The sequence below is a fragment of the Pygoscelis adeliae genome, unplaced genomic scaffold (assembly GCF_000699105.1).
Source record: "Pygoscelis adeliae isolate BGI_AS28 unplaced genomic scaffold, ASM69910v1 Scaffold45, whole genome shotgun sequence".
Classification (NCBI taxonomy): domain Eukaryota; kingdom Metazoa; phylum Chordata; class Aves; order Sphenisciformes; family Spheniscidae; genus Pygoscelis; species Pygoscelis adeliae.
This window is the reverse complement of record NW_008825114.1, coordinates 4620931-4648196: the sequence shown is the minus strand read 5'-3', so window position 1 is coordinate 4648196 and position 27266 is coordinate 4620931. Positions and strand designations below refer to the sequence as shown.

Here is a 27266-nt window from a genome sequence, read left to right as displayed (position 1 = left end):
ACAAATGTTGAGCCCAAAACTGAGCCAGCCTGTGTCTCTCCTGTTCAGACACCCACGCCTGTCAATGATTTATCAAAAACAGAACACACTAAAAGCTCGTTCCGCATTCACAGAATGAGAAGAATGGGCTCGGCTTCCAGGAAAGGAAGAGTGTTTTGCAATGCATGTGGCAAAACTTTCTATGACAAAGGTACTCTTAAAATCCACTACAACGCTGTTCACCTGAAAATCAAGCACCGGTGCACTATTGAGGGCTGCAACATGGTCTTCAGCTCTCTCAGAAGCCGCAATCGCCACAGTGCTAACCCAAATCCCCGCCTCCACATGCCTATGCTAAGGAACAACCGCGACAAAGATCTAATTCGTGCTACATCAGGTGCTGCCACTCCGGTCATAGCAAGTACAAAATCCAACCTAACTTTAACAAGCCCTGGGCGTCCACCAATGGGGTTTACCACTCCCCCTCTAGATCCTGTACTACAGAACCCTCTTCCCAGTCAGCTGGTGTTCCCGGCTTTAAAGACTGTCCAACCTGTTCCTCCCTTTTACAGAAATTTACTTACTCCTGGAGAGATGGTGAGTCCTCCAACCTCACTCCCTACCAGTCCAATAATACCAGCAGTGAGTGGCATGGAGCAGCATCCCCCTCCTCCTTCAGAGTCATCAGTACCTTCAGTACTGATGCCCACCCCAGAGCCTAATGCTGACCTTGCCCCCAAGAAGAAGCCAAGGAAGTCAAGCATGCCAGTTAAAATTGAAAAGGAAGTTATCGATACTGCTGATGAGTTTGATGATGAAGACGAAGAGGTGAATGACAGCAGCACAATGGTGAATGACATTGGTCATGACAATCACTGCCATTCTCAGGAGGAAATGAGCCCAGGCCTGTCTGTGAAAGACTTTTCCAAAAGTGACAGAAGCAGATGCATTTCCAGACCAGACATAAGAAGGGCAGACAGCATGACATCAGAAGACCAGGAGCATGAGAGAGACTATGAAAATGAGTCGGAGTCATCAGAGCCCAAATTGTGTGAGGAATCCATGGAAGGCGATGATCGCCTTCATGAACCTGGTGAAAAATCTATGATGCACAGTGACAGACCAGATGAAAACCACAATGACTCTTCCAACCAGGATGTCATTAAAGTGAAGGAAGAGTATACAGACCCTACATATGATATGTTCTACATGAGTCAATATGGACTGTACAATGGAGGCAGTGCCAGTATGGCTGCCCTTCATGAAAGTTTTGCTTCTACATTCAACTACAGCAGCCCTCAGAAGTTCTCCCCAGAAGGTGAAATGTGCTCCAGCCCAGACCCCAAGATCTGCTATGTGTGCAAGAAAAGTTTCAAGAGTTCCTACAGTGTGAAGCTTCACTACAGAAATGTTCATTTAAAAGAGATGCATGTCTGCACAGTGGCTGGCTGTAATGCTGCGTTCCCATCACGGAGAAGCAGAGACAGGTCAGTAAATATTAATTGATTTTCTACATTATTAAATGTGTTGAATTATGTAAGAATAGGCAGTTTAGGATATATGAAGAAATAGAGAGATGCACAGTAATGACATGTGACAATCATGTTCCCATGACATTGAGAGAGTTTTATCACTTTAAGATTTTCATTGTTTCTTGGCATTCAGAATAGTATATATTGTGCCATCCTCTTAAGTGACTGGCTAGTTCATAAATGTCATTATTCTTTCTGTGTGCCTGTGAACACGTGTATTGTACTTCTGTTTATAAGCTGCAGCTTTTACTACATTTATTTTCTTCTCCCTGCAACTTTTAAACTAAGAAAAGCTTCTATTAAATATATAGTAAATTATAAACAATACCAATATCTCCATGCATGCATATCAAACCATAGAACTAGGAAGGAGGGGAAGGGGTGGATGGACAGTTGGATGAATGGATGAAGAGCAAGAAACGAAGGACTGGAATAAAAGAATTATTTCCATCCCCATAGGGTCATATAAAAGCAAACAGGAAGCATTAGAAGACTATTCTTTCTTCTTTTCAATTTTTAAAACTAGCTGCTATGTTGTAGCAAGAACAAGTAAATATTAAGAAAATAGTTATCTCTCTCTTTAGTAGAACTTATACACCTCTCTATCCGCTATGGTCATTTAGTCTACTTTATCTTCTTCTCTGCATGTGAGCAACTCCCTTCCCCACTGATGGGAATTATGCACACTCAGAGAGGAGAGGCTAGACCCCTACATATTTTTAAGATCAACCAGGGTATATTCTGCTGGTCCTTCAGATGACATCATGCCCTAGCTATGCTGCATCAATACGGAAACAGTTGGGCTTAAACAGAAGCAGCTGGTCCTTAAACTCTTAGGTTTGGGTTTTTTTTTAAATACACTATTCTTTTTGATTCCTGAGGAAAATGTAATATAAATGGAATTTGTCAAGGTGGTAGGATAACAGAGATATTTCATACTTGTGGATAAAAGCTCTCGCATGTGATGATGATCATATTGTCACATAACAAAATCTCTCTGGTTCATGGAGTGATGGTGAGATTGGGCTGTCTCTTTTCCTTGTGTTTCATATTTTTTCACTATGTTGTAAAAATCCAGCAGACACAGGAAGGAAATTAAACCTAGCTAAACATTTAACACACAGCTCCTCTTTTTTTTTTTTTTTTTCTTTGTTCATCGAAATTGATGTGGTTTGAAACTGAATATATCATGTCATATAAAACGAAAGCAAGTTAGTGTTGGGGATACTGAGGAGCCAAAATTCACTATTTTGATGGAGAGTCCAGTCCCCAAATATCTCATGTCTTCTGCTACCATTTATGAAATCCATTAAACAGAAAAATAGGAACATATATAAGAATACAAGTTCAAAACGGATAAGAAGGACAATCTAGAAAGTTTGCGTTTCAGTAGGATGAAACCACTGGACATTAAGCAGGTAAAGCTAAATTAAAACTCCCTTCTTGGGGTATCCTGATAACTTTTATGAGGCAAGCTTGACAAGAGAAACATATGAGTCAATGGCATAATCTATGCTGAGTTTAGATGTATGCAACCCCTTTCAGTTCCTGAAATTGCACAGGTTTTGTTAGTCAAGAATTTGGTTGCCCTGTTTCCTCAAGTGAATTATGAAAAGTCAGTCATGTAAGCAAAACAGCTTTGCATTCAGCATGTGAAGTAAGAAGTGGCTAGCTTTAGGATTTGGAACTTCAGGCAATGTATTAAATTTCAACAGGAATCCATTGATAGATCATGCTAATAATAAAGTTAGCATAGTAAAGGTTTATATGTTCTAAGAAAGAGATGACAGTGATGACATACATAAAATATTTCTGAGACAAGAACATTAAAAAAGGGCACATTTAGAAAATATTTCATGAACTATGTAGGATACTCCTGTTAAGCTTATTGAAAGCAAGCCATAAAATAAAAATCTGATTCAGGAACTTAAAACGCAGGTTGTATATTTAAAGATAAAATAATTGTTTACATATAATTTTGAGTTCTGTAAGGCAGAAGATCATCTTTTTATATCATTCCACTAGTAACATTCAGAATATGTTTCAGTTATGTGTTGCACTTGGGACAAAAGAAATTGGTAGGCATATTATATCCTTTAATTGCAAAGATTTAAGGGTGGTTATACACTTCAAAAAATTCAAAGGTGTAGTACAGTTTGTGTGCCTGTTCAAGCTTGATGTTTTTGTAAGTTCATTAGCACTCCTGGTTTGCAACAGTTGTCTGGAAATGCCTTGAAAGAACTAAGTAATACTCTCATGGTTCTTGATACTTCTTTCAGAAACTTGAGTGAGAAACATCTTCAGAACTCCCCTGGCTACCCATTCTTATCCAGAAGTGCAATGTCTAGGAATGTTTGGAAATGAAAGTATATGTACAGCATATAAAAGAAAGTGGATGAAAGATTTAAGTAAACATTTTAACCATTATTTTCTAATACTTCCTCAAAAAATTTTAAAATAAAGTTAGGATGTAAAAGTTAAATTAATATGTTCTCTTTCTTTTTTGCAAACTGTTTAATTGCCCTAAAGATTTTTCCATTCAATTTGTTTTTATTTTTTGCTGATACTCCTTTTGTATATATACATTTATTTTAGAGAGTCATTATCTAAGTATACAATTTCTAGCTCTTTAGATTATGGAGAGCACCTCAAAGATAACTGGATAACTAAATTAATAGTGTTGCAAAGTGAAAACTTCTTCCAGCCACTTAAATAATTTTCACTTAAAAGCTTAGAAGCATTTTGCTATTAATTGTCATACAAGAAATAAGAAATAGCTACCTAAAGCACACAATAATAATTCCTGGATAATATTTGTCATGTATTGGTGTTCCATTTTGGACACATTATAAAAAGTCTGTGTGATTTGCTTGTGTTGTGAGTCACATAATCTTCGATTAGCTAAAGAAGATTAGAATTTCTTTGCTTTGAAAATTAAAATGAAATAATTTTTTCAGTACTATCTTTTTAATGAAATCGGAGTTTTAGCTTTCCCATTGCTTATAGAGTCTTGTGAATTTACCTTTATTTTTAGTCATTTTATTAATCATATTACTACTATTGTATTAATAATAATATTAATCATATTATAACTAGTTGGAGGTCTAAAACTCATAACTGTAGTTACGTTCTAGAAGAAAATACAAGCTTACGTGCAGATAAATAACATTGGCTTTTTGTTTCCTTTAGAGGCATCTGATATGGCTTAAGACCTTTCCCAATGCAATTCTAGTTAATCAAAGGTTTGAGTATATTCCCCCTGTCCTGTACATACACAAAACTGAATTGTTGACAGTGGGTGTAGCTGTTGTAAAATGGACTTTGTAAGGGTGGGGTTGTGATACAAACTGTTGGTTACCAGAGGCAGCAGATCAAGTCAGGAGCAAACGCAGTGCTGCTTTGACTGAAGGAGGGTTTTTTATCCATGTCACATAAATTGTGAAACCTCCGTTGTGGAATGCATCCTGTAGCAATTCGTGTTAAGGGTTGACTAAATCCAGCTTCACCATTCCTACATCATTTGTGCCAAAGTCAACTCCTGTCTAAATATACTTCTGCCAGAAAGATTGAAATATCTTCTAAGATCTTTGACTAAACACTACTATTCCTTGTAAATTAGGGTCAAGATAACCAGAAGATTCAGGAGTCTCACCTCACGCATGTTTTTTCAACACAGGGCAGAGGAAAGCAAAGCAAAGTCCCAGCCCTTACTGTCAATGACCCAGCAATTCTGTTTTCCCTTCTAAAAATTAGACAGTATTTCTTTTGAGTAGTCAAGCTTCACTGAGCCTAGATTTTTTTTAAAGGGTCTTTTTTCATCACCTTCTGAGCTACAAGTAACATCACTCATCAAATCAACCTTATACATACCTATACCTTTGATCTTTTCCCCAAACAGAGAAGTCTTTCTGTCTTTCTTTTCCTGGAAGCACTACACTTGTGAAAACCACTTTTTCTTCCATTCTTCACCAGCTGCTCCCTGAATTAGCTGTTCAGCCATTTCTGTTTCTGTATTTACTTCAGATGTCCTTTCTTCTAAAGGCAAGATCTTCAGGCTACATCTTGTTGCAAGAAGGCAATGGAGAGTAAATAGGAAAAGAGACCATATTAAAAATTATGTCAGTGGTCAGAAGCAATGTCATAAGCCTTCTTTTGAACAGAAAGACATCTTTCCAAATAATTTTTTAGATGGAAAAGAGGGAGAAGGGAAGAAGATAAGTTCCTGTGAGAACTGTGCACTTGAATGGAAAGAATTGTCCTTATAAAGTGAATTCTCTCTGGACTCAGAGGAGGTCTCTCCTGTGAGTGAGGAGAAAGGGCCTGTGGCCCCAGTGGTTAGATTCCCCTGGGATCTGCTTCCCAGCCTCATCTATGAGTTCTGCCCCAGCAGATACTGATTTTGCCTTACAAAGAGATAGGTGTGGTTGGTCCTTGAAGTCCACTGAGGTACAGCTGCTCAGGGAATAATCCTGGGCTGTGGATGAGACATGCAGATGGGAGGAGGGAATAGTTATTTCCTGTCCAAAGAGGACAGCAATGCCAAAGTTTCATCTAAGAGTCTGTGTTGGAGAGCACACGCAGAGGTGAACGTCTGGAAGGTGAACCTTAGAGCAGTTGGCTTCATTTCTGGCTCCCACCTTTAAGAGCCAAGAATTTTGTGGTCAAAACCACTGATGAAACAGGAGGCAGGTGGACCTTCTGCCTTCAGTAAGTCTTGCTGAGAAGCTGCTGTCAGATCTTAAGGAGAAATACAGCCATCTTCTCTGTCAGCCTTAGTGCATGCTAAATCCCCATTTCACCTCAGTACTGGCACTATTAAAATCTGTGTTTCTTAAGCTAGGACACAGTATTATTAATATGTTACCACGTTTTCCTTTCAGTGTATGCAAAATAAATTAATTCTCAGTGTACCTGTTCAGAGGAACAAGGCAAGAACTTTTCACTTTGTCTTTCTGCTACTAAAGTAGGACTATTAATTGCTCAGGTTTGTCTTTAAGTTTTCTCACAAAGTGAGCGCCTGTGTGTGTGTTCCACAAGATGGGAAAGGTGATTGAGCCCCATGAATAAATTTAAAAACAAAATAGTATCTGCTCAGGGTGACTTATAAATAAATATGAGGCAACTATTGGTGCCAAGTGTGATCATGCCACTTGATTGCTAGTTAAATCAGTCCAGATTTAAACATGTAAACTCCTTGATTTGTATGGAGCAAGACATCTGTAGGTGGTTTATTAAAACCTGCTGATGTCTCCAGAACTAAATTTGTGCGGATATAGGCCTCTGGGTAGCTGTATTGAAAAAGCAGAGACATACTTTTTGTTTAGTTACCTGACTTCCAGCCCTGTACAGGTGTGCTTGAATAAATTAACATCAGTTACCTATGATGAGCCACTGCATACATTATCAAGGGAGGTGAAGATGTGAGAAAGCTGCTACCTGCCTCCTGTTATCACCTCCTTCACACAACAGCACCCATTTTTTCATCATCCTACTATGCTTGGAATCTTCTACAGATAACTTTTTAGACAATTATCTTCTATAAATGCACTCAGTTCTAGGAACGTATCTCCAAGAAAGAAGATATTTCACTCCAGTGCATGATAACTATTACTGTATTTCCCCTAATATAATTAGCTGTCATATACAGCTTGAATTTCCTCCAATAAGAACAAGGAAATCAGGTTTTAAGACATTAGGTGTTTGATGAACCATCTGTCAAGAGACAAAAGGGCTATTTTATAAATTTTTTAAAATACAAACGTATTTACACCTATACTACTGTTTCTGGACATGATGCAGTTCATGAAGAAACTAGCTGCATATCCAATACAATTGTATGAACCATTAGGTTTTTCTTGCAGAGTCACTAAGATGTGTGTCATTGCTAATGTTCACATAACTCTTCCTTAGCCAAGAGGACCTGGATCATAAGGAAAGATTTTGTGCCACCCCTAACACAGAGCTAACCTCTTCCATGAGTAGTCACATTGAACACAGACTGCTGTCATATTGCATACTCACCAATGTGAACAAGAGAAGCAGAATTAAAACTGGGATGCATAGAACTAATTTCTTCATAAGATTTTTTTTTTATTTAAAAGAAAATAAATTAATTAAAACAAACCCTAAAGAGGCTACTTATGTGAGTAAAGACTGCAGGATCAGCTCTGGGGTGGAGGGAGGTCTTTTCCAACTACACATATCCATTTATTTTGGGTTTGAGTTGGAGGTGGTGGTTGTTTTTTAAAATGATCTCCTGCCTTCATTATCTTGTTCTCTTTTGGTACACAAAATGGTATCACTTTGAGAGTATAGTTTCTTGTACAGTGCAAGAAATCTCATTTTTGTGTGTACTTGCCTAATAAGTCAAGGACTTTTCAGTGACCTGAAAAGTTTGTTTAAATAAACTGCTACCCCAGAATTAAGATAGGTGGTAAGCATAAGTAAGGCATTGAAAATAGTAGCCAAAAGCAAAATATGCATTGAGCAATATTTTCACCTGGTCTGTGTGTGACAAACAGTGTAAATGTTTAATTTGTTTTGTCCAGGTTTTCTGCACAGGTTCTGTGAGTTTTATGTTCTGTGAAAGAGATTATTTGGGAAGACAGGACTGGGAACATGAATGCTTATTCATAATATCCTGGGTTGTCCCTAGGTTCCTAGGAAATAACTGGAAGAACCAAAAGTCTTCTCCAGAGAGTGGGAGAAAATTGAGTATTTTCCACTTACCTGAGTAAACGTAAAGCTGTTCCCCATATATAGACATGTCCCATCTTCCCTAGACGTGGGGTAAAAAAACCCATCTACCTACGTTAGTTCCTGGAGAGAAAGGCTCTAGCTGTTCTTTTAAATTTAACAGCAGAAGACTGTAAGATTTCTGTTACAGTGGAGGAAGCTGTACTTTACAGATACGTGATAGCACCAGGGCAGCACTCCCAAAAGCCTGGATGCGTGAAAATGGAACAAGACACTGCAATCTGAGAGATGTAGTACTCTCAGGTGGAGGAGTCTGGGGAGAAATAATGAAAGGGGGAGGGAGACACATCTGTGGCAGGAATAGCTGTGTGTTTACTGCCCTTTGGAGTTACCGCTCTCTATGAAGGAGAGAGACACTAAGTAGGCAGGTAAATGCTGTCATATATACATCCATGATACATTCATTTGTCCACTATGCTTGTCTGTCTGAAAAGGGTAACTGTCATCTGAAGAGGCAAACTTTACATCAGGTCTTAGGGCCTAACCAAAGATTACTTGTAGATGAGGCCATTTTCTTCTCCCCGTAATGATGATGATGCTCCTCCCCCTAGATTTGAGCCATTTCATTTACTAGAACATGAACTGAGTGACTGTAACTGGGGCATATCTGAATTAAAGTTAAGTTTACCTGAAAGTAAGAAAACTGGTAAGGCAAGTCCTAGAAATGACATATAAAAAAAAAAAAACCCAGAAGGCGGAAAAATTACCAGGTGTAGTTGACTCCAAATAGCTACAACACTGTTTTGGAGCATAGGGTGCCAGTCCTGTTAGTATATCTAGACAGAGGTCGACATTGTCCGCAGTTGGCCTCATCCCAAAGATACAGTCATTCCTAGGGTTTGTGAGGTCATGGGGTATTTTTTGAAGTAGAATTATGTAGCGGGCAATCAGTATAGTAAAACAAAGCTCATTTGGGTTCCTATTCCATTGCTTTTTAACAAGATAGGTCTTGGCTAGTGGACCCAAATAGATTGGTTAAGAATTACAGGGAGCCTTTTGCTGTAGCCACCGATGTCTGAGGCACTGGCCTGAAGGCAGGTTTGCAACAAACAGGTGAGATGGGAGCATTTTGCACTGGAATATGTCTTAGTAAAAAGGTGTTACTCAAAAATATTTGGCAATTTATGGGCCTGGGGAAAAGAAAACCCAAAACCCAACCTCTCTAAATCTGGGACACTTTTTCATGGTTATACAAGTTGCTAGTGGTTAGGAAATATGACAGGGAGGAATAGCAAATTTGTAAAGTAGAGCCTATAATTGCAGGAGTATACTGTGCAGTTAGAAACAGCTAAGGGGAAAGATAACCAGACTGCTGACTACTTATCTAAGGGCAATTCTGAAGGAAGAGATGCAGAGTTATCAATGAGAGTTAAATACTCGACAGCGTCAAGGAGAGACTAGGTACTGTATAGGCACTGCAAGTGCACTGCAAGACACTGTGCACAGCTTTTCACTACCCCCTAATCCTGACCTGCAGTATTCACAGTCTTCTGTCCTTTGCCTCTCTTCACAAAAGATGGCCAGCTGTGCCACACATCATGTACCAGTATTCATTATATTATGCTATAGGTACTACAGTAGAAACCACTCATTCACATCCAGCAGGTACACACAAAACGTTCCCAATGGCACTAGAGATACCTCGGATGGTCTGTCAGGACCTGAGGTAGCACAGGAATGTCTCAGGTGCGGTACCACTTACGGCTTTTCACATGTTGACCTTTTAATGGCAAACACTGGACATCTCCTGACAGAAGTTTTGAGCCCACCACTTCTAAAGAAAATCTAAGGCTTTTAGTAGTGCTTCCTACTTCCCAGCAACATCTTTTAAATGAGCAGTTTGCCTTGTGCTAAGCAAGCTTTTCTTTTTTTTTTTTTTTAATTAAGAGCTCATTTCGCATTTAAGCTTGCCCTAAAAAGCATTACTTGAAAAGATCTGTCTAAGAAATAATTTAACATTTTTGCCATAAGGCACCTGCAAGCTTCTCATAAATGGACCTGGAAGAGAAATGAAAGAGTTTTAGATTTGCCAAAAATGTACACTGTCATAAAAAAGAAAGGATTGCAGGACTTTGTTGGCATTGTGTATAAATGTGAAGTGGTTCTTTTTGTATGGGGGAGAGCAGGGGGAGAGAAAGAAAGGATGGAATTGTAATAAGAAGATATTTTTTGCTGTCACTTTGTTTTTGCTTTTTTTTGGAAGAGAAAGGGAAAAAAAAAGCCCTAAGCTGTATGTCCATGTCAAACTATATGAGTCTGAAACATAAGCTGTAAATTGTAAGATTTATAAGTTGTTATTTCCAATGTTACTGATTTTTATTCTAGTGCTTTACAAACTTTATTGCTTATTTTATTAACTAGGGAAAAGTGTTGCCCGCTTCCAGTTCAATACATTTTTTTCCTTTCTCTCCCTCTTCTTCCCTCTCTCTCCTCCTCTCTCTCCTTTTCTTTGTTACACCAAAATAAAAAAGCAATTACACTTCAGCCACTTACAACTGAAAATACAAATGGGACATAGTTAATTTTGCTGCCCATAAATCTTACATTGTACTTTTGTATTTAACGCACAAAATGTGGAAATAAAAATAGCCCAAACATGTATCTATGTGTGTGTGTGTCTGTGGATGTGTGTACCGAAAGAAAGACCTATATATAGCTGCATTGGTAGATAAAGATCTAAAAATACAATGGATAGAAAGAGAACTTGGATTCCCACTCAGAAAAGGTAAATGGGCCCTTGTTTCAAGAAGAAGATGCACGCAGATGATATACTATGCAAAACTGAGAATCAAGATTTCAAGAGGGGAGCAGGCAGTCCCTGGTAGGAAGGATAACAGATCCTGCACTGGACGTCTCTCAGGTCTGATAGCCAGATAGGGGAGCAGCACTAATTCTGCAGCCTTTTTAGTCTGTTCTGTCACAGAAGGGGCACTGCTGGGTCAGTCAGCTCACTAGTAATTGTGTTTTACAGACTTCTAAAGCAATTGGCTCAGTCAGTCCCAATTCAATAAAAGTGGAGAGCGAGAGTGAGAGCACTTTTGTTCTATTTTTTACTTGAAATTATTTCATTCAGCAGTCTGTCTTTTTTATTACCAGGATTTGACATTAGCACTCCAAGCTATATTAGCATCCATTTCAGCAGTTCAGTAATGGTATTAAAAAAACACTTAACTTCAACGGTGAATGGTTGTATGACAGTACCATAAAAATCCACATTAAAAAAAAACTTATGTATTTGTCCCTGCAAATTATTTTTCACTTGTTTAACCACTTCAAAACTACACTCTCTTGACTGGTGTTTGCAAGAGCTCTAGTAGCAGGGAAGGCTTGTAAAGGAGCTGAGAAGCAACTGCAGCAACAATGGCATAAAGGGAAAAATGAAGACATTTAAAGAAGAAGAAAAATGGAATAGGAACATGCAAGCACACATACATGCACAAGAAAGACCTCTCATTTTGGGTGGGTGCCTGTCATTCATCAACTGAAGTAAGATTTTAAACTCAAATCACTCAAGGTAAAATCTTCGCCATCTTACACATTCCTGGGATTTAATTTCAAACACAGCACTCTCCAAGCTTGGGACGGCAGCCTAACTATCTTGGCACTGCAGCACACTCATAAATGACTGCATTAGGTTCTAAATTTTGATTAAACATTCTGTAATTAATCAATGGTAGACATGAAGCAGTTGGCAAGGTCCAGAGCTGCAAAATGTTTAAGACATAAAACATTACAAAGTAATTAGAATGTGCTCCTTCAAGAGAAGGATTGCCTTCAATAAAGAGGTAAATGATAGCATCATGTTTATTGTGGACGTAGGCAGCCAGTGCAATATGATAAACTGCAGGAGATACACATATCAGTAATCATCCACATTATTAGTGTCATTAATCATAATTCTAAAAATATGACAGCAGCAGCCAACTTTTTGACCAATTTTGCCTCTGCCTGTTGGCCGTTATAACTTCACTAATAGACTGCAGAGCTCCTGTGCGTGGCAGTTTGCATTGAGAATGGAAGGTTAATTATATTTGAGCTGCTGATTCCTTCTCTCCTCGGAAAAGACTGAGCACTTTGACAATCCCAGGAGCTCACTGATGTTAAACCAGTAAAAGTACTTTATTGAAATTTTCTTTGTTGGTCAGGAATGAGTAGATGTTTCAAATGAGATATAAGCGCCAGGCTGGGACGGCCGCTAATGTTTCTTCCAAAATAATCCTTGGACAGCAAGCTGAACTCATACTTCGCTTTGATATCTTTGCACAGTCTCTTGTGGATGGGTAAAAAGTTGAGAATTTAATAACCGCTGACAATAGTATGTATGGAAGAATCTCAGACGATTGAAATTACTGAGGAGCTGGGGCATCAGTGAAGGGAGGTTATAGGATAATCAGCTATCAGTTGACCTGACAGGGGTACTTACTTAGTAATGTAAAATTACTAATGGAGAAACCCTGTTGAAGTGCCACATCGTATTTGGTTTTATAGTTCCTCTGGTATTATATAAATAAAACCTGCATTTTTAGACAAACAAAGCAGTGGGAATGAGAATTACCATTGCATTGTGACCAAAAGAAATGGTTTACATATTTGCTGTGGAACCTGAAATCGTACAGAACTGTCCCTGTATTTGAGGGTTTATTATGTGTTTGAACTTATACTGCAATCAGTAAAGAGTCTATGAACGTTCTAAGCAAATCATGAGATAATGTGTTGCTGTGCATCAATATCTGGGAGGAAAGAATTGGTTTCAAAGCAGAGTTGGGGGAAGCGAGCTGTTCTGACTTTTTTCTTTTTTGCATTTACTGAAACTTGAAACTCAATAGAATTCATGAGTGGGATGCTGAACTCAGGGGACTGTTTGCATAAAATCTTGCAAAATTACTACATTTTACACGGTAAAATAAAATGAAGAATGAAAACTTCTGATTACAAAACTTGGATCATGTAATATTTAGATGATTTAAGTTTGAAAAGAAATATTAATTCATGCAGTTTGGCAACAGATTCTACCTGGATGTTGCCTCAGTACTTCTTAAGGGGAAATACACCTTGTGTGAAGGACCAGCAAAATACTTCAACACACAGGAGATGAGGGACCTAATGCATGACTGCTGTGCAGGGCCTTGTGTGAATCGCCTGCACAGGGATCAACTTTTCTGTAGCGCATGTGTAGATTGTAGAAACAGCTTATGGCAGTTGGACTGATTGTCGATGGTGCTGAGCACCTGTAATTTCCATCAAAGGATTTTGTCGTACATAAGATGACCTTCTCATGCATGTAACATTGCTACACTGAGTTAGTTCACTTAGGAAATATTCTGTCAGATAAATCTTTTTATTCTAAACTTTCTCAGCCAGTCCGGATATTAGACAAGAGTGCTGGCCATTTTGTAATGAGTCTGTTTTGCTTCCAGGCAGCTAGTAAAGTGAGAGGTTGAAGTGTTGCAACACAATTTTGATGGTTCCTGAGTAACTTTGGCAAGTATGCCAGTGGTTGTGCTTTTTGTTTGTAATATCTTTTGATCTTAAATGGACAACAATAGTAATATATTAAGAGTGCGACATGACCTCGATGCTTCTGAGCACACACAGCTGTTGTGAAAGTTTAATTCTGTTCACACCGTAAGGACCGTCTCACTAAACACCTCAACAGGTATGTACTGAATTATTGGGCCTTTCAAGAATCCTGAACCTGTCAGATTTTACATTAAAAATTATTTGGTAGCAAACATTGCCATCAGATATCAGTTCCACATTTAACCTGAGTATTTGCTCACACAGTCAGCTATCCTGCCTCCCCAAATGCCATCTCGGCATTAACATTTTTTATGCATTCCACAGCGATGACAAATTGTTTTCTGACTCTAACTGTGGATTAAGTATGCAAAAGGCATGTTTGCCACTGCCAACAAACCAATAATTCTCACTAACATCTTCAGAGTTACAACATTTATAAAGTTGCAAAGTGGAGTAAACAAACCATCTGTTTGGCTTTACCATATATGTCATGCTCTCTTATTAGCATATTACGATTCATTTAGTAAACAAATTTGGTGATTTCGTTCATGTCAAAGTTAGAGGGAGCTTGAAGATGATTAACATTCCTGGGACAGGCACATTAATACATTGCTTCCTCTGCAAAGTTAAATGGCTTCTCAGGAGAATCACCCCTTGTTGACAAGATGAGACTGTCAATTTTGTTTGCTTGCCACATTAGGGGCCGTAAGGGGATGGGAAGCTCTGAGAAAGAGGAGCAGTGTAGGCAGCATAATTCACTGCGAATTGAAAAAAGAAGTCTAATTCTGATAAATGGTCGACCCCAATACATCCTACCTGTTATTACAACAGACGTGCCGTATCTGTGCAGTAAATTAGTTAAACCCCTAAAGAGTTTGATGGGAGCTTATCTTCAAGTGAATAATTTGAGTGTAGAGGGAGCTGTCTTCGTGACCAGTGTGAGTGATTTGTTTCATATTGAAAGGGATTGAAATGACTGGGCTCCACATCTTTAATTTGCAAGAACTTGCTTGTCCTTTATTTCCTGCATTTAATAAGCACTGTTTTTTTACTTTTTTTAATAGGTGCTGAACTGTATTTTACCTTTTGGATTTTCTTCCTATGAAAGGTTAATATTTTTCAGATTCTATGCAATTTAAAGCCTCAAGAACTGATGTTATTACCCAAACTGTTCATGTAGCAATGCCATGGTTTCATTGGGTAGTATAGTATTTTGTCCTCACTCATTGTTCTAAAGTCTAGCCCCTATCCCTGCTTTTCCCCTTACATTTAGGCAAACTAAACATGATCAAATACATGGAAGCGCTAGCACACAGACTGAAATGTGGCCCTGTTCAGATAAGTGTGAATTTTATAATTTAGGTCAGATCAGGATTTCAAACCTTTATTATCTTTGCTTAGATTTATGGATTTTTTTTTTCTTTTTAATTGGGAAAAAAAACCACCTGTATCAAAGACAGCTGAGAGAGTGGCAAAATTAGAACAGTAACTGAGAAAATAATTTCTTTAACAGTTTCCATTACTAATTAAATTCCAGGAACTGTTTTATTGTTGTTTCTCTTAAGTAAATGGGGAAAATGATTGCTGCTTCCTTCTTGAAGAAATACCAGAATTAAGGCCATATCTTTTCTCATAAATATGTACACTGTTATATTTAGCCAGAGTCTTACTTTCTGGTTCTTTGATTTTAGCTGCATGAAACTCAGCACTTTCAGTCTGCAGAGATTCTGAGAAAGCATAAAATTCTGGGTTTACTTTCTGTTATGTTCACATATTCTGAGCCTTTCTATGAGTTTCAGGCTTAAATAAGCAGGGAAGGAACATGAAATTGAGGTAAGACCACAGTACTTTGCCGTATTAGCAAATTGTGTTAGAGATTAAAATCATGTGAAATTTTTAAACAAAACCATAAATCTTAATTGACAGCCTTTGAGGTGAAGAGAAAGAAAGAGAACTTTGCCTTAACATTTCTTTATAGGCAAAAACGTAGGCTGAATACTGAGCTGAAGATAGGTGGAAAAAGTCTCATGGGAGGAATAATGAAAGTTTCATTGTTTATGATATTTTAAACCAGATTGACAGAGCTTAGTTTTAAACTAAGTATAGCAGGAGGATAGCTTGTATGGGGCCTGTACAACCTGAGCAGTTACTTCCATATCCAACTTTAATAAGAGGTTTGCCAATCTGTACGTAAACCACCAGACAAATGTGTCCTGGCCTTTGATTTTGTAATAGAACTTTCTTCAAACTGCTGAAGATTGTGTGGTTTCGTAACCCAATATCAGCTTCTGTCATCTTTAAAAAAAAATAAAATCTGCTATTACTTGGAAAGAATAGAATTTAATAGAAAAGAATTTAATGTTGACTTTTAATGTATTAAGTCTCCAAATATAATTTTCTTGTATTACTTAATGCTGGGATCACTTATTGTATCTTAAAGCAAAGCTGCCCAAAGACTGATGGCCCCCTGCTGTAACCTCCTATCTGTGATTTCTTTGCAGTGTTAGAATGATAGGGGTGGGTGGTATTAATTTGACAAATCATGTATTTGCTAGAAAATGCATTTTCAGAACATTTGAAGTATAAGAGATTGGGATATTGCTTTATTTGGAAACATAGGAAGAAAGGGTGTGGCAGGATACAACTGGAAATGTTGAAATTATTCGTTTCAGAATTTAATGAACAATACAGTGCGCTTTGATGTTTGAGTGAGATTTTTATCAGGGAACTTTGTCACTTTCAGTCAGCCAAGGAGGAGCGAGGGGCCAATAGCTAGAACATTTAACTGGGACATCATTTGGCTTGGCCTTTCTGTCTGACTGCATCAGGGACTAGAAAATGCGTTTCCTTAGTCCCTAACTGACTGCCCTAACAATTATGCTGCTGTTTTATTCTCACTATCTTTTTCTTTCATCCCCATAATATTTAAGTGTAATCATATTTTTCTCTTGCTAAAAAATTAAGAAAATGATGCTTTATGTTTCATTTTTAACAACCTGCCCTGCCCCAAACTGTGAACAACACATTCAACCCAATTTTTCATGCAGTTGGTTTTGTGCTCTGTATAATACTTGAATTTAAATAAACAGAGTACTCTTTATCATCCAAATTCCTTAACTCTGCTGTACGCATCAGAGGTGAGGTTTGTCCTAGTGCAGATAGGACTGCAGCCATGGGTGCATCCAAGGTTGGCCTTGAAACATGCATAGAATTCATGCCAATTTCTATGCCACGACAAATTCTACTCTCTGATAAATTCCTCCTCACTCACTTCAAAAAGAAATAAAAAGACTGACTAAATAAAAATAAACTAAAATAAAGCGGCCATTACATTTTTCTTTCCAACAAATGGATAGTAAATTAACAAAATCAGATTCATTGACAAGTGTAGAAAGAAACTGCTGAAGAGAACCCAGTCTGGATTTATGAGCTGTGTAAATGGCATATACGTTTAATTGACCATATTTCCTAGGCTTATAATCCACTTTCTTTTGTTGATGCATAGTGCATCTCTCACTAGAGGAGCTTGCTAGTAGTAGGTGGGGTGGAACGGACAATGAATTCTAATTATGGAAGAATACTTCCATGAACTTCACAAGGGAAGGAAATACTACCACCAGTGGGATCATGCCCACAGTCAGAGAGCTGCTGTAGTTGCTGTAGCACTCTGCATTGCGCTGCGACCAAAACTCCTGTCTGAAAGGGCAGTGGTGAATTGGGAGGCGAGATACCTTTGCCACAACCACAGATTTCATGTGTATCATCATTATCATTCGTACAGCAGCACTGATCCATTCTTAAGATCATTGAATTCAGAAGGCTATATTCACTCTGGTGAGGACTTTCCACACACTTTTGCCCACCATATGTCTAATTCATGAATAGCAATTTGAAAGAAGAATGTTAATTATGTGGAAAAATCAGGCATTCTGGGCCTTCTAAAATAAACCAGACCTTGCTAAAACTTCCTTGTCACAACAAGCTACATCTCAAAACATCTTGGAAAAATACTCTCCTTGTTTTTAAGGGTACGTGACATGTAGTACAGAGTTAAATAGATGTTTGGACATTCTTTGGCACACATAGTATTTTAAATTCTCGGAACTAACCCTCTTCACCATCCCTTGTTGCCTAGGATGGGATAGATCTGGTAACCGGAGCTGGGTGAGATATGCCTTTAGTTAAGCTCTTTTGACCTCGTATTTCTGCCTGGAAGACTTCATTCACCAGTTGTCTTTACGCAACATTTCCATTGCTAGGATCAAATGTCATTTTGGTAGTTGATGTACAAATAAGCAGTCTAAGAAGTCCAGAGTCATTCAAAGGATTTTATTAGGTCAAATGTTTTGTTTTCTATACATAGATATATCTCTGCCATTCATTTAGGTTCTTCAAGTTTTTTTTTCCTGCAGATACAGCAACAGCTGCAGTGCAAAGGACAGCAGAGATGGCCTTAAATTAGCTAGCTCAGGTATGAGGAATAATGAAGCCATGGCAAGCTGAAGCTCAGCTGTTTTTGGCGTATCTTACTTCATGATTTTCTGCCTGTTTGATGGCAGTGTTCATGCACTGGCATACATCACTCTGCCCAAGCTGTGCCTCAGCTTACTCAGGGAACATTGTTTACATGTACCTGGGAGCAGTATTCAGAGGAGGAAAGGGTAGCAGTACTGTAAATCACATCAGGGAACAGAACAGCTGAAGCAAGAAACTGCAGGTGCCATGGGGAGGAGCAGATGAACAGATGACAAGGTGGCTAGCATTGGCTGAGGGCTGGTAGAGGACTTGCTAGGATTTGGGAGTGACAAAGCAGGGGAGAAAGAGTTGGATTAGGATGGAATACTTTAATTTGGTATGGAGAAGGGGGTCTCAGAACTGCTGGCGCAATTTAAGATGGCTGAATGAGTACCTTTTCCAAGAAAAAAAGCAAGGAAGATCATCATTGGATGAGAGGAGCAAAGAAATAGTTAAGTTTATCAAGACAAAAGATAGTATGGGCATGGCCAATATTTGTAATGCTACTTTTTTCTTCTCGTGTCTCTCTGACTGTTGTTTGCAGCTACTAGATCAGAGTACAGGTTGTCGGCCACATACTTTTCTGCCTTTCCAGCTGAATAATAGTCTTCATAGCTTCATAGCAAATTATGCTTCATTTCTGCCCCTAAACTCAACGCTATTCTATCTGGCAATTGCCAGTGCTTGCGTTTTCCCAGAACATCTCTCTTTTTAAACTTCTTGGTCTGTACTGCTTCTCCTTCTAGTCTGCCTTTATCCGTACTCTTCTTTCTTAATTCCATTTTTTTGCTTATGGATCCATTATCTGTAGCCATCCTTACATACATGGGCATGTTCCTCCTACACAGAACCCCCGTGCCATCTTTTCCCAAAGAAACCTTGGGAATGCTGCTGTCAGCCCTGAGAAACGCCTTCTTTATGCAGGGCACTGTTCAAGCAGCACCCTGCACGGGGTACTCAGTCTGCACCTCAGGGTGCAATCCTACGTTTAGTTGTGCAGCAGACGGGAAAGGGGTGCAGGGTCAGGCTCTGAGCACTCTGGACTGGTGTGTCTATGAAAACATACTTTTCCTTCCCTCCTATCCGCACGACTGTTCAGCTACTGGAAATGTGTGTTGCCAGTGCCTTCAGCACACAGTATTCTTAATTCTGACAAGGTTTTAGCTTCTGTGACTTTGGTTTTGTCATAAGATTTCAAAAGTTCAGTGTTCAAATAAATGAACTTTTTCTCACAATTCATTCCTCTCATCCCTACCGGAATGTTTTTGCATATGATATTTAGGGAGAGTATTAAACACAAGTGAAATAGATTAAGAAATGAATGTAAAAGAATCAATTCTTTTGAACTGTGGTTGCATAATGGAAATCGACTGCTATGAATGAACCTATGTTCAGAAGTTATGAACAGCAGAGCTAATGCACTGCCATGAGTTCATCTTTATTATTGCATTACACCTGAATCAATTGATAAAGTAGCTTTTTTTTAAGGCTAGGAATGGCACTTAATTGAATAAAAGTCAATGTAATTATATTAGGAGAATCCAACAGTACTGCTGACAGCGGAAAAGGGACACTACTGAGCAGAGTGCCAGAACTGGTCCACACATTTCTGCACATCGTTTGCCTGACAGATATTATGGGCTGGTACATACTTTAACTAGATTACTGATTGCCACTGCTGTAAGTGAGAATTGAATAAGGGAGGCATCTCTTCTTATCGGAGCATCAGCAGGGTTTGCATCCTTACACTGGTCTTTCTCAGAATGGCCTCTGTCCATCTGGGGCTCAGTGGCCCCTCTTTAATGTGCTAATTTATTCTTATCTCTTTATTCAGTGAATGCTGAAGTTATTTTCACTGCATGCCTGGCTGCTGGTTTTCTCAGCAGCCAACCAAGGAAATAGTAAGTGCAAATGCGTGGAAACAACAGTTACAGTTACCATGACTAGTTTCTACACTGCAGGAAATTCCTGTACCAGGGGAGGGAGGAGGGGAGAGAGGGGGCGAAATCATAAGAAGTAAACACATGAGCACTTTATGAGTAGTTTGCAGTTAGCATTATGATGATAAGCACAAATGTGCTTTTATGGTCATGTCATAACACTGGTCAGTGTGGACAGGCCTTCACAGTAAGCGTTTCCTGTACTGCACTTAGCAACTTTACGTGGAGTTGTACACCATCTGACACCAGGAAGGCAAGGGACTGTCAGGACTACTGTTTATCATTCATGTATGTGCACACTGCATGCATCTGTTCAGAACTCATTTGTGGATGATAATGGGGATGCTGTGAATATGCTTTGATTAATTTGCTTTATGTTTTTCATATTGTGTGGTTGAGTCAGTATCCATCAGGACAACAGTATAAGTGAGATTACAGCTGACAAAAACCAGTTTCACAGTCAAGACTTTTTTTAAAGTCTGTATTTTATTGGTTTCAGATCTTATTTTCTTTTTTTTTTTTTTAAACCAGATATGTCTAGATTGGAATGTGAATTTGTTCTCTCTCTCTCTCCTCCCCCTCCCCCTTTCTTTCTCTTTTCTCCTCTCTTCTCTCTCTCTCTCTCTTTTGTGATCTCAATTTAGCAAAAGATTAGAAAGCTGATCTTATCACAAGGTAAGCTCAGCCTTCCTAAGTGCAGTGTGGGGATATGCATAATTACACTTCTGCGCCTCAAAAAAGCAATGGTGCTATACTTGCTTGTCTGAAAGGAGTGTTTCCCATGTGGGAGAAAAACAAGGAATACTCTCCACTTTTTTCTGCCCTTGCCCATACCTCTCAACTGTCTCTCATTAGGAGAGAAATTTTCTGTTCTAGACACCCCCCCCTTACTGGAATAATTGCATCCCAAGCAGCCACAATCCAATTAAACTGCAGTTCAGTATCAGTTTTATGTCAGAGAACAGTTACCTGCATTTGCAGGTGAGTGGGACGGATCGCTTCTATTGCTGTTTTCCTTATTTATTCCCATAAGTTATGTGCAACAGATAGATGAAGCACAAAGTAAGTGGTAGAAAATTACAGAAATTAACTCCACATCAACTTAATCTTCCTACATTTCCATTTTCCTTATTTATCTGCATATATATTGCTGTACCATGTTTGGGACTTCTGCTGGTTGAGAGGTATGTTTCAAAGGGTTTCTTAAAAGAAAAGCTTCCTATAAGGAAATATTGCTAATAGCTATTGTTCCCCTTCTCCCTTTTTACTGTAGGACCTGAATGTCTATAAAATATTTGATTATTGTTATGTCTTCCCATGCCAATTTTATACCTAGTGCTTTTTTGCAAATTAAAGTATTCCTATGTTAAAACTCTCTCTTTCTCTCTCTCTCCCCCCGCCCCCACCCCGCTTCTTTCTTTTCCCTCCTACATTTGGGCTCTGATCTGCAATTTATAATGGGCAGACAGACTGGTGAGTCTGCATGTTGTAAATTGCGGGTTTGGGTCCTTAGCTTGCAAAGAATGTTACGCAGTAGAACTTCGCTAATTCTTTTTTTACTGACTTGAAAATCCAGTCACCCTCCAAAGAAACTGAATAAATATTTGTCATTTCCTCAGCAATAATGCACATTCTGAATACTGAACCCTAAAGTTTTCTAATACTGAAAACTTTATACTGATTTCTTATTATTAAGCACTTCGACAAAACGAGCATGTTCTGTGGTCAGAGGTCTTTGATGTCTGTCATGTTTGTTGGTTGCATTGTTACTTCAGAAAATGCAGTTTTTCAAAGAGGGTTTCCTGACACTGCTGCAAATCAGTGAGGTTCTACTGCAATGGATGAATAAAGCCAATGTCAAAAGTGGAGAGTAGGATGCCGTATTTAAAATAATAGGCTGTTTTACACAGTTACTAACCCAAAGGCTTACATTGTTTGCAAATTTAGAGCTTTATTTCTTGAGAACAAAGGCACAGATCCTGTAAAACACTTGAGAATATTTTAACTTGCGGCTCTTGGGATCTGGTCCAAAGACCACTGACGTCAGTGACAGCTTTTCCAGTGTCTCTTGAGCACCCACAGTGACTTCAGCACATACCTAAATCGAAGCCCATGCTTAAGTGTTTTGATTGATTCGGGGCAAAATTCTCATTGCCATTAGTAGGATTTTTTTACTGGAAATTATAGTGGTTGGGTCAGTCAGCACTGCATCATACACAGTGCTGGGAAGAGTACAGGGAGGAGCGGCAGTGCCCTCCCAGAAGGATGGAACCAGTGACTTTGGCTAAGATTTTCAGAAACTTACATGTAGATTTCAGAGACTTGTTCTCCTAAACCCTTCAAGTCTTGTCCATCTTGGTTTGGCCCAATTCTGAATCCCTTTATACTAGAATTAAATTATCAGAATCAGGACCTCTGTATCATTCAGTTACCTTTATTTTTTTCTGCTCCTATATTTCACTTACACAGTTATGTGAGTACATATATATACACAAAAATATATTTGTATGTATGTATGTATAAATATATAAGGATATGGATTTAGAGATAGACATAGATGCAAACACACAGATATTCCATATATTAATATTTTGTCTTGAAGCAAGGCTTTTAGGAAGGCCAGCAGGGATTCAGGAACCAAAGAAGAGCAATTTGCATTTTCTGCTAGTGCAATTTATTATTTTGTAAATATCAAATAAAAGGGCTGTAGCTGCTGCGGGGAACTAATGTTGAGGAGCAGTAGCTGAAAAGAAAAACAATATGGGGGGGTTAATTTGCTTGTTTCATTTTGGGTTTATGTTGCAATTTGTTCACTCATGACAAGACTGAATTTTCCAAGAAACATGGATAGGAGATATTGTCATGATAAATAATTGATAAATCAGAATTTGGATTTGGTGTTTGATGACTGTATGTTTAATCAAAAATACTGTACATTTTTCCTTTTCTCCCTTCCCTCTTCCTTTCCCAGACACAGTGCTAACATAAACCTGCATCGTAAACTGTTGACCAAAGAACTGGATGACATGGGCCTGGACACCTCACAGCCTTCTCTTAGTAAGGACCTCCGCGATGAATTTTTGGTGAAGATATATGGCGCTCAGCATCAGATGGGGCTCGACATAAGGGAAGATACCTCCTCACCTGCTGGTACTGAGGATTCCCATATGAATGGGTATGGCAGGGGCATGTCAGAAGACTATATGGTCCTAGACCTAAGCACCACCTCCAGCATCCAGTCCAGCAGCAGTATCCATTCCTCAAGAGAATCTGATGCAGGAAGCGATGAGGGCATTCTCCTGGACGACGTCGATGGGGCAAGTGACAGCGGGGAATCTGCCCACAAAGCAGATGCCCCTGCCTTAGCTGTAGGTATGGGCACCGATGTCCCAGGATCCCTCATGTTCAACAGTGTTTCGGTGAGCAACGGTGGGATAATGTGTAACATTTGCCACAAAATGTACAGCAACAAGGGAACCCTCAGAGTGCACTATAAAACAGTGCACTTGCGAGAGATGCACAAATGCAAAGTCCCTGGGTGCAACATGATGTTCTCCTCTGTCCGTAGCCGAAACCGGCACAGTCAGAACCCCAATCTGCATAAAAACATTCCCTTCACTTCAGTAGATTAGTTCAAGGATGGACACAGCATAATGCCAGCTCTCAGAGAGGGCCCACCACATCTGAACTGCCATATACAGTCTCCCTTTATATATATATATATATATATATAAAATATACATATATATATAATCTTTTTCTTTTTTTTTTTAACGAAAGAAACACCAGGTGCTTTTTCCCCTTTGTTGGTTGTTCATTTATTTTTTTCCTTTTTTTTGGGATAGAAACAAAAAGGTGGGATCTTTAATTTGCGGGGAGAGACCCTTCATGAAAAAAAGCAAACAAAAACAAAAAACAAAACTACAGAAAACTTGCAGTTGTCCCTAGTTCTGTTAGAACGTTCTTGGTCATCTCCAAAGAGACAATTTGTTCTACCCATGACTTTTGCCTGAAAAAAAAAAGAACAAAAAACAACAAAAAAAATTGCAAACAAACAAAATGAGAAAAAAACCAATCTACTTAGTTGTCTTTGTGTCTTCTAAGCATTGGGGATAACATTCTACTAAGCATGGCTGTTACACTTGTATATATATTGAGCCTTGACAGGCCTATGATGTAAAACAATTGTATTGATGGTGGTTTAACTCTTATTTTTTTGCTTAATTTTTACAGTTACATTCAGCTGTTAGATAAGCAGGAAAAATAGTTTGCTGGCTAGTTCTACTCATTTATGTTAGCTTTAATGCACATTTTTAAAAGAACCACGGTCTTGTTTTAACTACCTGCTAGATATAAGTAATACACAGGTGCTGGCATGCTTTACAGTACCTGATCTGATACAGTTTTTTTGTCTTGTACTATTACATAAATCCAGTCATGCACTTTTTCGTACACTACAAGGGGATGTGTAATAATATCCATGCTTTTTTTTTCTTAAACTATTGCCATATTTTCAGTAAGTGTCTTTAAAAAAATACACTTAGATAAAAGTGGTCTGGTCAGTATGAGGGCATGAATGCCAAACAAAGAGTATTAGTGTTTAGTGTTAATACAAAAGTGCCAACTTTGCACACGTTTTGAAAAAAGAAAATGTAGTTATTCACCATAACCACAGTTGTAGTTTTTGGACTACAGAAAAAAATACTGGGGAGGGAAAAGGGGTAAAGTGAAATACAGAATTCTTGGTGCTTTTTTCAAGTGCCAATTATTGCTAGAAACAATAGTGCATCCTTATTCCTTATATACTACATTACATAAAAGAAAAAAAACCAGAATTGTGTCATGTGAATCAGTGGAAACTTTTTTTTTGTCAAACATGCATAATATTTGGGGATATAAATGCTGATACTACTTGTCACAGAACAAAGATGAATATAATTTTGTGTGCTTCTTACTATGGCCTGGATTTTTTGTGGTGTTTTAAAAAAAAAAAAAGGAACAGGGAAATAATGTTAACTATGTTGTTCTGTAAAGTTGTCTTTTTTTGCAATGGAAAGTGCTGTAGTATGATTAAGGCATGTTTTATAGAAGCAATCAAAAGAAATTAATGGCAGAAGCACTTAGAAGCTCTGAAAACATATGCTGGACTTTTTATTGGGTAACTTTCCCTTTGGATAAAATTAGAGGCCAGAAAAAAAGGATCTCTAGTTGCGTTAATGTTTTATGTTTCACCCACATGGTTTGTCAGAAAATAACGAAAGTCCAAGAAAGATAGCGAGCAAGAAAGCGAGCATGAACAGGAGAGGGAGAAGGAGCAAGCAGTTGAGAAAGGCAGAGAGAAGAAGAGGCTGTCCTCTGAATCTTTTTTTGTTTCCGGTGTTTACACGTTGCTTGAGCTGGTAAACCACACCGGCAGCTTGAGTTACCACAACATACTGTCTGAGTGATGGTATTTACTTAAGTTCAGTCTACAGCCAAAACCATTAGGGTGTGTGTTGTAGACCCTTTTCTTTACAAAAACAATAACAATAACAAAAGCAAAACCAAACAAACAAACAAACAAAACCCCAAGGGATATTTCCGCGTACAATAAAATACTCCTTCAGTGAGAATGTGTTCCTTTTCTGTATTTACTGACCCAGAACATTATTCTTCTTAGCCAAGAGTCAGAAATGTTCCATTGTTTCAGCTTGTCGTTCGTTGTTTTGATTTGCTGTGCATTTTGATTATTCTTACCTTTATGTCCACTTGAGTACTTAACTCTTGTTAACGTTTTCTAGAGGAAACTCTTAATATGGATTTCCTCTTTTTTAGTACTCTTTATGCATTTCAGTATTCTTGTTTCCAAAAGTAGGAATCAATAGCTAATAAACCAGTATTTCCAGTTGTAGAAAATAAAAGAAAAATCTTTTAAAATGGATTCTCACTATGTTCCTATGGGTTACAAGCCTCTGATCATTTTTTGATTCTGTACACCGATGAAGCCCTGAAAACATTTGTGGATCCCACAGAAACTGTAAGGAAAATTTACCTTCTGGTTTAACAAAAAGAAACCTTATAGCCAAAAGGTAAGCAGTTTCACTGACTTTTTTTCTTTCATCTTTTTTATTTTTTCTCAAAGTCTCAACTACTTTGCCTTGTTAAATTGAGTGGAGAGATCTGCTTCGCTTTATTTTATATTGTGCAAGCTCAGTGTGTTTGTGAGAAAGGGAAATAAGAACAGTAAAGGTGCATTCCTCTAAAATACATGGACCTTTGTAGTGTTATCTGTACTGCACTCCTGTCCCTCCTCCCAAGCGATTAGGAACAAGCAAGATGGAAAGTCTTAAAAACAAAACAACAAAAATTGAATGATATCTACAGAAAGAAAACCCCACTGTTTTGTAGTATGTATGGTATAAATAAATATCATTTCTAATGAAAAACACTTCTGGGATATATAAATAATTCCTCGTTGAATGAATCACTGTTCTGCATTCTCATTTCACTTGGTTTCTGTTAGAGGTCAAATGGTTTTGGTAAACTTGTTTGGAAACTTAAACATCATCAGTAGATAAATTCAGCAGATGAATTGCATAGAAAAAAAATCTGTTTCTTACACAAAATGAAACAGGACATTCTAAAAAGTAAAGAAGCAGGGACAAACCTCCAAAAACTGTTAGAAGCTCTGCAATCCTACTTTTATGGCATCCTAAACTTAATTCAGATTTTGCTTAAGCCGTGTAGGAGAAATCATCTCCATCTTGTGGACAGAATATTACTCACTGTCATTTCTAGGCAAATCAAGTGGTTTCTTCAGTGCTGGTGATACTAATGTCAGAACAGTCTTTGTTTTAGAAGGGCACATACACTTACATTGAATTGGATGGCATTTCCCTCCTTCCTACTTACCATGCCTCTCTATGAGAATCTGTATTTATCAGAATTGTTCCTGTGGTGGAATTTGTATCATCTGGTTATCTGAAAAATCCTTAAAAAGACTGTGTGCTAGAAGCTTGGTTTTACTGACAGAAAGTAGCATTTC

General features: G+C 38.3%; 1 protein-coding gene across 1 annotated transcript in view; it reads left to right on the top strand.

Moving 5' to 3' along the window:
- BNC2 (basonuclin 2) overlaps nucleotides 1–23874 on the top strand; it is a 236324-nt gene extending 212450 nt beyond the window's left edge. Inside the window, exons 5-6 of the mRNA XM_009328160.1 lie at nucleotides 1–1466; nucleotides 23214–23874. Of these exons, the coding sequence (XP_009326435.1) occupies nucleotides 1–1466; nucleotides 23214–23874 (2127 nt within the window). The remainder of the gene's footprint in view (nucleotides 1467–23213) is intronic.
- Nucleotides 23875–27266: the final 3392 nt, after the last annotated feature.